The 13,592-nt window shown below is 37.8% G+C and overlaps 1 protein-coding gene across 1 annotated transcript in view; it reads right to left on the bottom strand.

Moving 5' to 3' along the window:
• Window positions 1–12,717, bottom strand: part of LOC150109355 (paired box protein Pax-7-like) — a 74,657-nt gene extending 61,940 nt beyond the window's left edge. Inside the window, exons 1-2 of the mRNA XM_090402174.1 lie at window positions 12,613–12,717; window positions 10,654–10,984 (exon numbers count right to left, since the gene is read on the bottom strand). Of these exons, the coding sequence (XP_090258300.1) occupies window positions 10,654–10,984; window positions 12,613–12,702 (421 nt within the window). The 5' untranslated portion in view covers window positions 12,703–12,717. The remainder of the gene's footprint in view (window positions 1–10,653; window positions 10,985–12,612) is intronic.
• Window positions 12,718–13,592: the final 875 nt, after the last annotated feature.

Genomic DNA, 13,592 nt, shown 5'->3' with positions numbered 1-13,592 from the left:
GTGGGAAGTCAATTGAATAAATTCATATGGAATAAGAAAGAAATTAGTCGGAACACTAAATTAGCTGTATACAATACAGTGTTCAAACCAGTTTTAACTTATGGATCTGAGAGCTGGGTCAGAAGTAAAACACTTGACCGAAGACTAGAGACCGCAGATATGAGAGTCCTGAGAAAGATTATAGGCGCGAACAGATGGCATCAGTGGCAATATCATAGTAAAAACGAGGATATTAGGAAAGAACTTGACATTGTCAGCATCCAGGAATGTGTTAGCAGAGCTAATCTCAGATGGTATGGTCACTTAAATAGAATGGGAAAGGAAAGATTAGCAAAACAAGTGTTCTCTGCCAGGTTGGCAGCAAAACGACCCAGAGGAAGACCAAGATATAGGTGGATTGATACGGTACAAAGTGCCTTAGACGATAGAAATATAAGATCTGATAATGTTGGAGTCTTGACAAGTAACAGACTGATTTGGAGGAAAATTGTAGACAGGAAGTTAGTAATGATGTAAATTTTTCATGTAGTACTATCATATCCTGTACACCCCTTGAGGGTACATGGCAGGAATTTGATGATGATGATGATTATATAGTATATTATTATATTACTATTACTACTACTATTACTATCACTGGTATTACTAGTGATATTAATAAACTACTGGTATTACTACCAGCCCCGCTCAACTCTTCAACATAGAGAAGTTTAGTTCGTGAATGAATAACGATTGGATTATAATATGCATGTTGATGAATTTTAGAACATTAACGCTCACTTGTATGTCGATGCGCAAAAATGAGACTGGGATCGAATACGTGTAAGTATAAGTAAATAAGCAACCGCGCACGTGTTGCAATCTCGCTCCCGCCGCGTCGGCCAGGCGGGAACCATACCTCCGTTTATTGGTAAATACGTCATTTTGGCCTACTTGATTGGCCTCTGTAACTATTTTCATGACCTTGCTCCATCTTACGGTCCTATTCATGCCACTGTTCCCATGATTCACTCTTAATTGCGTTGTCATTCAGGATGGAGGTAATCCAAGTTAACCGAATTAAATACTACCTGTATAATGATGTCTTATATTTTTCTATCGATCCCCAATCGACCCATTAACAATGTTATATCGACCAGTTTGGTGACCACTGGTTTATAGGGTGAAGCATAATGCCTTTAATCCCTGCTATCTGATAGGTTATTGTGTAGGGAAAAATTTATGAGCTACGTGCTCAGCCCGAGTTGGGCAAGTTATAGATCTTGAAAGGGAACTAGGATGGCCTTAGGTCGTCTATATTTGCATAATTCCGATTCATCATAATTTGCTGCTTGTTGAACTAATTCATTTGGATGTGAGGACGATTTTGAGAAGTGCTTTACTGTGAGAGATTGCAAGAAAGAGTAGATATGAGGGATATTTGTGTCTAGATGATGAACATTTCTAATGTACTATGGTGCATTTAAGATCATGCGTAAGCATTTGTTTTGCAGTCTTTGCAGTTTAAGGATATTTGAGCTTAAAGTATGGCTCCAGGCGGGGGACACATAAGTGATAATGGGACGAATCATCAACTGGTAGAGGAGCAATTTGATTTTAATATCTAGTTTGCTGTTCCTGTTGATAAGAGGACAGAGCTGAGTGATAACTTTTGATGCCTTTGTACATAAGGATTTTGTATGCGGGCTGAAGGTTAGTTTTCTATCTAGCAGTACGCCTAGATATTTGGTTTTCCAGGGAATCCTGATGTTAAATAGAAAGATGTCTTTTTTTGGGAGATGTTGAATTTTCTGTGAACAGAAGAGCACTGCTTTTTTGAGGGTTTACTTGTGGTCTCCAAATGGAGAACCAATATTTCAATTTCAGCAGATTATCTTGTAGTTTTTTGATAACAAGATGCGGTTTAAGAGATCTGGCCAATATTGCTGTATCGTCGGCATAGAGGGCAATGATAGATGACATCGAATTATGCGGGATGTCTGCCATGTAAATCGAGAAAAGTATCGGAGCCAGGAGAGATCCTTGAGGCACTCCAGCCAAGATCCGCAGCTGGGTAGATACCGCCCCATTTAGTTTAATTTGCATGCGTCTTCCAGAAAGAAAGGACTTAATGAGGTGGATCAGATTCAGTGGAATGCCGGCTAAAATCAGCTTGTATAGGAGTCCAAAGTGCCATAATTTATCGAAGGCCTTTTCTCAGTCAAGAAAGACTGCTCCAGTGTATTGATGCCAGTTGAAGCTGGTGGTAATGTCTTCAACTAGTCTATGGATCTGTTGAGTAGTGCTGTGGAGTTTGCAAAAACCAAACTGCTCTATAGGTAGGCTATTTAGCTTGTTAACAGAAACTTGAATTTTGGAGAGGATGACTTTTTCAGTGATTTTGCCCAAATTGGAAATCAGACTGATGGGACGATAACTTTGTGGCAGCTGTGGGTCCTTACCAGGGTTATAAATAGGGACCAATATCTGCCAACTTCTAAGCATATGAAAAGTTTTTTAATCTAAGCATGGCATTTATTATTGTCGTAAGATGTACAATGTCCTTTCGGGGTAACAGTTTAATAACTTTATTAGGGATGCCGTCAGGTCCAGGAGCTTTTTTATTTTTTAAATTTTGTATGATGTTAGATTTCGGCTGGAGAAGTAGGTGTAAGTTGGCTGGTACAGGTATCACACTGTTTTAGTATATATATCTAACGTGACGGTGGATTTTATAAATATGATTGAAGTTCAGGTTATCATAAGATGGGCTGCACTGCTTTTCTAAGTTTTTGACTATAGTTTCGGCTTTTGCAGCATCTGAGTGAACTATGCCTAAATCCGATTTGAGAGGTGGAAGAGTTTTATTTTTATTTTTGATATTTCTTAACAGTTTCCAAACGGTTTGATCACCGGGTGAAATGGAAGCTAATAATTTATCTTCCCATAGTTTGTTTCTGTGGGCCTTCAGTGTACCTCTCACTGCACTATTCAAACGGTTGAGTAACTTTTTATCCTGGGGAGCCCTGGTATTAAAGTATCTTTTTCTTGACTTATTTTATTATTATTTTTATTTATTTATTTATTTTTCCTTGATTAAGTTCATATCTTCTGGAAGTCTTTTAAAAGCTTAGAAGCTTTTAAAAGTTCTTAAAAGCTTTTTTCTTTTATCAGACATATTGGAATCTTAAAATTATTTTAAAAGCCAAATCCTAATAACTATCAAAAAAGTATTATTAACAATCACTGCACAACTGTATTTATGTATTTTGATCCTATTTGTTTAATTGGTTTACTCTTAACCAGTTATCTGATTATCATCGTTTGGTCTCATTGATTAAATGAGATTAATCCTCGGGTCAAGGTCAACTCACGGCTAACAATGGAATCAGAAATAAATGCAAGAGAGGTGTTTCTGCTATAGTCACGTCGTCTGATATGAACACTGACAGTGCGATATTAAACGCAACATAATACTATACAATTTTAAATGATTATGATTTTTAAAAAATATGCAGTACAATGAAGTTTTATTGTGTAAAAATTTAACTAACGACATCCTGAAGTCTAAGAGAAGGAATAAATGACTTTTTTTTTTTAATGATTTATTTCTCGTATAGTTTAGACCAATGTTGCCGCACTCAAAACCTTGTGGAATACGTGCAAATGCACGTGTTCCACGGTCGGTAGAGCCAGCCCTGTCTGTGAATCAACATGCATATTTACAGATATAACATGTCCTTCCTTAGGGAATGCAGCAGAGGAATATTAAGCCAGTTGCATTGTTAACAAACATGTAAACTCTTAACTAAGAGATCCAACCTATCTTTGAATAGAAGATAAGAAGAAAGGAGAACTGGTATTCATATTATGAATGTTGGGAAATCATTCAGATCATTTTGAAACCTCCATGCAGCTAAAATGGCGTTTAATCCAAGTTAACTTAAGGATACGCAATTTGTTGCTACATAAACCATTTGGGATAATACGTAATATGAATTTTGATCAACAATAGACGGGAAAGGATTACATTTTCCATAGAAGAAATCACCAATTGCTCCTGAATCAATTATCAAGAGATTTGTATTATGACAATGTTTTTCGCTATTTACTGCTAATGTAAACTCAGGTCAGTTTGTGTGTGTGTGTGTGTGTGTGTGTGTGTGTGTGTGTGTGTGTGTGTGTGTGTGTGTGAGCACCGTCGTTGCGCAATTGGGAGAACAACAGGGCATTGTACTCTTCGACTGGAAAAAGCTTGAGTTCGAGTCTTGTCTACGAAAAACCTGCCGAATATGAACCGTTATATGATCTTCTTCAAATGAAAACGAGTTAACCAATCTCACACGGAGGTAGCAGGTTCCTCCCCCTCCCCCAGAAACTCGGGTTTTCATCTCGCATCAAAAAAATCGACCCCATGGGAACATACGCAATTTACAGACAAAAACCACTGTTGGTGGAGGTAGATAGCGTTGTGTGTTGATGGAGTAATTGCAGGATTAAGTAGGGGAGATATTGAGATGTCTGGAGTAGAGTAGAGTAGAGTGCCCTCCTGAGATAAGTCTTTGGTCTCCTTGGAGATATCACGTAATAATAAAATAAAGACTGTTAAAGTTTCCATTTTTTTGCATATCGCGTACGACATTAAAAAAAAAAAAAGTTCATCTTCCAGAAATAACTAATAAATAAACCGACTCTGCGTAACTCATGAAATTTCAAGTCATCCGTGACAGGAATATACTCGAAAAAAGGCATGAAAAATAACTTACGATACTTTCCCTTTCTCACAACTGAGAAACCCTCCGTACCTCAAAGGTAAATGTGGCTAAGCTACCAAAAAGAATCCTCAAATTTCTTAATAGGACTTTGTGGGGTAGCTCAAAACTCGCAGTTACGTCGTGTTACTGATAATTTTAGATGTGCTCCTACCACTGAGGTAACGACCACTCCGCTAAACCAAGCAGTATTAGAGAGAGGGAGAGAACTCAGTGATGAACCCAGTAATTGCACTCATTCGGCTCTAATAATAAGTTTGTTTTTAGAGAATTATGCATTCAAAATGTAATTCTCCTGCCATTAATTAAATGGCAAAAGTTAGTCATTTAAGACAAGCTGAATGGATATATAGTTAAATTAAAATTGCTCATCTCCTAAGTTGCGAAGAACATTTTAATAGACTTTTCAACTGAAGGTGGAAAAGTCTATTAGATGTATAACTAATGGTTATCGTTATAGGAAATGGTGTTTGGAACTGCAAACATTACTTGTTGAAAGATTTTAAAATATAAATAAGAAAAATATGACAAACTCATTCGAGCAACGTGGGTAAATGACAATTAACTACCTCGTGTTAGCCTAATTCTGACTGTTTTCCTGCCCTTCTCTGATTCATGAGTTATGACATCAGTATTACGCCTTGATACGAAATAAAAGTAAGAATGGCATTCGCTGTTAATGGTATTAATAGCGAATGCCATCCATCCAAGTTACGAGGGGAGTGGGGGGGGGGGATATTAATGATAATGATGAAAGACTCACTTTTCTAGTCTGTTCGTATAGACCTGATGACGCAACGACCTAAGAATGAATATCTCTTAGAGATTACACTCTAATTATATGTTGCTCTATTGTAGTAGCCTTGATAGCGTGACATTATACACCAACATATAATTGCGTGTCATTCTATATCATTTAACTAAGAATTTCAGATGCTAAAAAAAAAAATCCCAAGCATGCTCTGCTCACATGAATATGGAGAGACGGATATGGTGATCCTTATGGAATCATTGCAAAACGATAAAAAATAAAATTCGGTCATCATCCGAAAATGAATTTTTAAATCTGCTTTTTAGCAAGAGCAATCACACCCATTATCTCAGGTGCATTCTTTTCAAAACTGACTGCACAGATTTACAGGTCTACTTCCAGAGTCCATTAGCCTTCTCAGAGCCATTTCATTCAAGACTCATATCAATTCAAATTGTATCCACTTTTGTGCCACGCCCTGTACGAAGAAATTATGTCGGAAGATTGTAAAGCTTATAAATATAGTATAAATAGTCAGTGATTAAACAGTAACCATACAATCTATACATTAAAGCAGATTTTTTTTGAAATATATGAAACTGTGTACATCTAAAAAGGAAATGGGATTATTCATTATTAATCAAGTATAGGATAACGACGACCAGATAAGGATTGTCCTCTTCACGCACATTCCACATTATTGCGAAAAAAAAAAAAAAAAAAAAAAAAAAAAAACTTTCGAACCGTGTCAGTAACAGTTCCGGATCTGGGACCGATAACCTGCCTCAGACTGTCACCATCATTTCCTTTATGCGTAAACACGATCGCCTTTAGTAGGCATCCAGTCTTTTTGCCTTCTATACGATCGTCGGGGTCACCGGTAGGCGACATTCAAGTACGTGCGACATAGTGGACGTTGTCCCATGACTGTGGTCGGGAATGCAAACACCGAACTTAACTCTTCAAAGCACCGCAAGGATACTGCTAGCAGGTGGGGGGGTAGGGTGGGTGGTGGGTGTTCGACTGGATTGGAGGGAGGGTGACAGAGAAGCACTGGGTGCACGTGTCTAGATCAGCGACAGGCCAGCTGGCGCGCGGTCAAAAACTTCCCCTGAGCAAAACGTGAGCGGTCATATACTGTCTGAGGAAATGTCTAGCAGAGGAAGGGGCTCCATCAGCAGAAAAGTCACCCGCCCTGTCCCGCTACTATTCCTCCCTCCCATCACACCTGACAGCTGTCGAGAATATGATCTTGTTTATGTGTTGGGACACTCAGCACTGTAGTCCAGTGACGAAATTACCTGCAGTAATATCTTCGAAATTTGCCACAGTTTATACATCACAGATCCCCCCCCCCCCTTCAGTGGTTCCTATTCAATAAATGATTTTCTTCTTCTTCTTCTACCTTTGTTCTTTTTTCCCCCTGAACAGATTTATAGTAAGGGCTCAAAAAGGGGACTTGCTTCGCAAGAGTAGATAATATTTAATATTTAATTCAACAGGGGGATTCTAAATGTCTTTTTTTTTTTTTTTAAGCTGTGAGCTGATGAAAAATTCAGTGACTTGGCTCCTTGTATTAATTTGGTAAACGATTGATCCTTTTTTTTTTTTTTTTTTGTACCGGATTGTGACAGGAGATTCTTTTCCTGGTCAGTGGTTTCTTTAAGAGAAGGAATTTTTTTTTTTTTTCGCAAAGTATAATGAAGGAGAAAAAAATCTTTTCTGTCTTTCTCTTCAAATTACGTCACAGCAGATGGGCCATAGCAGAGTACAACAGTTAGTATTACAATATAAGCAAAACGATATAGGATCAATTAACTTAATAAATAAACCTGAAATAACTCTGCCTAAATGATAATACGTAAAAAAGGAACCAATCACTTAATTCTCTCTCTCTCTCTCTCTCTTTAATCTGTTATGTATTGCTCATGGTACTTCAGGTTTAAATACACCACGCAAACCAGAAGAGTCTGCTGAAGACAGAAAAAAAAAAAAAAAAAAAAAAAATCCAATACTAAGTATAACATTAAAGCAATAAGAGTGTGTGGTAACTAACCCTAGCAGTTAGGCCAGGTCCCTGCATCTGGTACAAATATTTTTACTGTTTACAACTCCCCATACTAACATCTATTCTCAGCAACCTCCCTCCCTAATAAGGACATTGAAAGTGATACACGATGTGATTGTTAAACAAACTGAAAGCAGTCTAGAACTAACCGTTATCCCACTAATATTTGAATAATAATACTTATTGATAAACAATATTAAATAAAGTAATTGCTTTATTAATAAATTAAATAAAATCTTTAATAAAAGTGAAATAGTTTCTTAATAATAGCAGAAATAATTTCACACCTTATTTTTAAATTTACAAGAATGTATCTTATTATTGTATTCTAGAAGTATTCTTAAACGTGCTCTGAATCGACCGTGAGATGCGGTGATTAATTAATAATACCCTTGGAGGGTAATGGATGGCAATGCTGTGGCCAATGAAGCTCTAACTGAGGCTCGGCTATTGCTGTTACCCTCCTGCCATGATCAGAGCTCTAATAGCTCAAAAACACCTTATCCCTACACTGTCCTCTACAGATAACGGGGAAGATGAAAAGCATTCTTGCTTCGCCCCTTTAAGCCAGTCCTTATAAGGACTATTCCTAAACGTGACAGAGCCCCACTGTAGCCCATGCATGTCGTAAGAGGCGACTAAAATGGATACTCAGGGAAGATAATGGATGGCAATGCTGTAGCCAATGAAGTTTTAACTGAGACTAGGCTATTGCTGTTACCCCCTCTTGCCGTGATCAGAGCTTATAGCACTATATTACCCCATACATTTTCTTCTACAGATAACGGGGAATATGAAAAGCATTTTTGCTTCACCCATCTAGCCAAAATTTAAAAAAAATATGCCTAAACGTGTGATATTTGTTTTATTTATATGTTATATATATTTTTTATGTATACATGTGGGTGGTAACAACACACAGGTGGTATAAACAAATTATTTTTATAATGTAGCGCGAGAACGTTAAAATAATGCAAATTAGGTCTGCAGGGGATTTATGCTTCTCGGCCATCCACCTCCGCGATTTGATTCACTATTTCCTCGATCTTGTTACAATTAAGTCCAGAATCACAACGAACCCTCACAAGATAGAATTCCTTAGTGACTGAAAATAATCATGACGAATAGGAGCGGCTATAGTGGTTGGGGGTCATGATCCCCGAGGGTTCTTTCAACAAAATAAAGTCATCATTACGACGCGTGTGAGGCATGTTCCGGCAGGGGGTTCTTTGACCGTACAGGCACGTTCCTCGTTTTCTTATTCCAAAAGGGGGAAAAAAAAAAAGAAAAAAAAAGTCGAATGTTGGCCATTCTGCCTCAAAGTTAGGGCTGCGTAAAAACTATTATCACTTCCCGCAATGATACAATTTGGCCAACTGTACCCTATAATTTGTGTGTCGGTCGTGACGTAATGGACGTGGCCCGCAGCCAAAAGGTACGTATACGCATGGGGTTCCAATAGCTTTAATTCCATAAGGGATGGGACATGGTTTGTAGAGCGATCATGTCCGCCTCCAAAGTATTGAGACATCACGCTACGAAAGTCGTCCCCCCTTTTGGAATTTCCTTCAATGGCTCCCTGTGTGGTCGATTTAAAAGACTTGTACTAGTTTGTTCGCCGAAACAAGAAATGGCTTCGGCAACTCGCGCGGTTTGTAATCCCCTTCCAGGACGGTTAAACGTGCAACGACAAAAGAAGCCACAAGTTCCCTTGCGGTTGGTTTATCGCTGGTTTTCCAAACAGTCTTTAGACTCCCATTTGGTTCTCTCTCCCCCCACCCCCCTTATAACTCCCCTTGTGTGTATGTGCTCTTTTATTTCGTAGCACTGTTCTTCTCCAGGCGGCGTATCGTCTGTTTGGGGCGGTCCCGTCGCGTTTCACGAAACTCTCGGTGACAGACGTAAACTGTGAAATGTGATCCGGGTTGTTTAAGCATGTTGTACAGGCTATTAGCTCGCAGTGCGGGGTTGTTACCAGTCTCTACAAGTCTGCCCTTAATCCCGCCGCTGAATTGAGCTGCCTATGCTGACAGGATAATCCTATTGAGCACGAGCTTTAACTTCCTCACAAAAGCCAAGAACGTTCGTTTTTCCTACGTTATGATTATTTGGTCCGGAAAATGGCATGACTTTAGTACGCTGCTCCGCTGCTTCTTTGCACACACAGGTACACGGACATAACTAGACCTATATATATGTATAATGTGTGGTATTAAATTCATTCCAATTATTGTTTATTTTTCGCGGGTTTCGAATTCTTTCTCTCACTAGGAAAGATCTAGGTTCGATTCCCGTCTAGAAGGCCTTTTTCAACAGGTCAGTTAGCTGTTCTCATACGGAACTGACAAAGTTTTCTCCCTTCACAAAATCCTTGCCAGTTTCCGACAAAAGAACACACACTGACATTATTGTTTTGAACTAACAGCCCAGCACAAAAATCAAGTGATGTATACCTTAATTTTTGTTTCTTCCAAAGCATATTTCTATGGTATTAAAACAACACCAGTATTTATATTAGATGGAATACTGTTATGTTGCAACTTAAACTAAGATCTATAAAATCCAGTCGGATCAAAGGCTGCGGATTAAATGAATATAAAATTGAATTCTAACTGCCACATTATTTAATTATAGGTGTTTATTTGGGAATAGCATAATTACCGCTTTTGCTTCAGCTAAAAAGTCGTTTTGCTGAATACAAACCCCCATACTCATTAACGTGAAATATGTAATGAAATCGAACCTATAAACTCCATATTGGGTTCCGACACCTCCATCAAAATTTTATCCCATCACGTGATATGTGTCAGATCAAACAGCTAATACCAAAATCCGTGAATCAAGGCAGGACGAAAGAGGAAATAATAATAATAAAAAAAAAAAGTTGACTTCTGATCTACATGGACAAGGGCATCTCTCATACTAAGAATAATGGCTTCCCTCCCCCCTAACACTAGACGACGTGAAAGCATTGCAATAGTGTCCTGCGGCCCGATAAATTCTTCCCATAAAAAAAAATCATCCATAAGCACCACACGTCACTTCAAGTAAAAATCTAATCACTAAAATATATCTATGCTTACTTTCTTTTTTCTCTCCTAGGATGCCATCTATGGAGTGCTTGTGACCCCCTTTGGTCGTCCCATCGGTGCTGTCTGACCTCCGTTGACCTCCATTCTCGTCATCTGGAGTCCCTTTGCCGACTGGGCCACCTCGCAGTAGTCGACTAATAGAGCTGACTGACGGGGCTGTACTTCGGTCGCAAACCCCTTCTTTGATTAAACGGTCCCGGATTTCCCAGCTGAAGATCCCTGTATTTTCTTTCTTGTACGTTTCGATTCTTCTTTCTACTTCCGGGGTGGCCACACGTGGTTTGCTGCCACCTATCACTCCTGGCCTAATACTCCCCGTTTCCTAAAAAAAAAAAAAAAAGAAAAAGGGTTTTTGTTTGCTTGTCATTGTGAAGTTGAAATCATCAAATAACTAAAAAGGAAATTTCAGATAAACAAAAAAAGGTAAAAAAAAGCACACGTGACTCTATTGTTGTGTTGATAGAAATCGACTTAACAATTAAACCCATACTGACCTATTGTAGAGGAACTTTGTTTTTGCGTGCAACAATACATGCATCAAACCCATTGTTTAATTAAGCGTAGTGCGATGAACAGGAGAGAGTGTATTATACTAACGTACGTTATTAATAGAGACTGAACACGCTGACCGTGCCTATCTTAATGAGTGTGTCATCTGTTAATAATTGGAGTCTGCTGAACATTTAAGTTGTTGCGGGTAATGAGCTAATCACTGAGTCAAAAATACCGAAATTGCGTCTCCATCAAGACAAGTAGTGTGGTTTAGCCTCCCGTATCTTTCCCCATCCTGGGACCGTTGTTCGTGCTAGCTTAATGAGCGATTTATCTCATCGTAGCCAGAAAGGCTCTACTCCCTAGAAACACGAAATAAGACATTTTTTCAGCATCGATTTCGCTTCTTCGGTGTTAGCAAATTTCCAGGCTCATTTCATAATCAGTTGTGAGTTAGCTGGTCTCAAGTTGAGATCATGAATTTATGTTAATCAATTTTCTCTATAATTTCACTGAAAGGACAAAATTTTTGCCTTACCAATGAATGATTTCCCTCTTTTTTATTGCTTATTGATACGTTTTTTTCTATTTCGAGTGTTCAAATAATAACAGCAGAGTTATGGAGTAATTCTGAACTTCGAATAAAATGACCGATCCTAGAAACTCTGTCCTTACTGACTGAATCTCGCCTTTTCTGTCCTTAATCCAAAATCTACATCGCAGATGCAAGATTTAAAAAAAAAAAAAAAAAAAAATCACAGACCTTTATGAATATAAATTAAAATTTACACACACGCATTTTAAATGTTTCTTTTTTTTTTTTTAATTCTTTTCTTTTTTCCCTATAGTTAACTCTTCCGTATTAGCAATACCAATGCACGAGTAAATTTTCTATGGAAAAAAAAAAAACGAAAAAAAGCTTCCCATAGGGATAGTGTTCATTTCTGTTAATACATCGCAACGCGGTGAAATTGTGAGGATGCCCTCTCACGAATTATATACCGACTAAAACGGTTGTGTTGTGTGAGTGCGCGCGTAACTTCGTGCATGTGGGTCCATTATTAAAATGATAAATGGAGACTGGAAACGATCCAAGTGTAATTGAGACAAACAGCCTTTTGCTTGGTGTGAGATCGGGAATTTATAGGGAGCGAATCACCTACGTATTAACTAGTGATGACACATGGAAGGCTTTGAAGGACAGCTGTAGCCGTGCCAGAGAACTAAAGGCTCGGGGAGTGGTGAGCAAAATCTCCGGGTGAATTATAGTTTGCATCTCGACTGATCACAGTAATTTTCTTGCTTCCAATTACTACGGTGAATTAAACGTATCAGAAAAGGTATAATAAATCTAACCGTACTTGTGCAAGGTATTTTTTATTGCGAAAAAAAAATTGCTACAGCTATAAGAAAGGGAAAGGAGAGAAAAAGAAAACGAAAAAAAAAACACTCACTTACCTGATATCTGTTTAGTATCTTGGACACGCAACCGTGAGACACCCGTAGCTGTCGGCTAATGACGCATGGTCGAACCCCCGCAGCGGCCATCTCCACGATTTTCAGACGTATGTGATTGGGGAGGGGACGACCATTGATGAATACCCCACCTAGTTGATTCACTCTTCCCTGGCCTACAAAGAAAATCGGAAATTATTTAGAGAATGCTGGTTTACAGAAGTAAAAAATGTCACTCTGATTTTTACTAACTTGCATAATATTTAAATTTATTTTCATAGCTCTCTATGTAGAGTTCTGTTGCATATTGCTCTGTAAACGAAATTTGCACTTAGGAAAAGAAAAAAAAAAAAAACTGACCGAAAAAAAAGACGTGTGCCAATTAAACATATAGATTTATTTCATATCTGATAAAAGGTGTGTTAGAGTATTTCATATTTGTTATTAAAAGTTTTAAAATTTTGATTTATTTCATCCTATTTACAAATTAATTTATAATTTACAGCTTAGTTTTATACTTATCTTTTTATTTATTTAAAGTATTTAATAGAAGAACATCAATAAATACCATCAATATAGCATTACTAGGGAAACAAGCTACTAAAAGAATTTGCCTCTTATTTGCACTTGCGTGTAGATAATAAGCAACTACTGTATTTGCTTATTATCTACAAATCTAAACAGAATTTAGATCTTCGTTCTTTCTTCCCCACTTGCAGACTACTGCTTTTACAATAATATGTATAATTGTGCGATGAGTATTTCTTTCTTGAATATGCTGGCTAATAATCTAATCTGACATTTTGCTTCTTTTCTCTCACTTATTACAGTTGGTTCTTTGTGTATTCACTCCTCCATATAAATCGCAATATATTTTCCATCTACCCGCCCCCCCCTTACTTCTCAATATTTCCTTAATTCTTCACATATTATCGCGTATTTCTAACTTCATTAAACATTTTCCCATCATTTACGTTTTTGTT

The sequence above is a fragment of the Typopeltis vanoorti genome, chromosome 2 (genome assembly GCF_054136105.1).
Source record: "Typopeltis vanoorti isolate ZY-2024b chromosome 2, IOZ_Tvanoo_1.0, whole genome shotgun sequence".
Lineage (NCBI taxonomy): Eukaryota > Metazoa > Arthropoda > Arachnida > Uropygi > Thelyphonidae > Typopeltis > Typopeltis vanoorti.
Note: the sequence above shows the minus strand (reverse complement) of the source record. Positions and strands in the feature narration are given on the sequence as shown.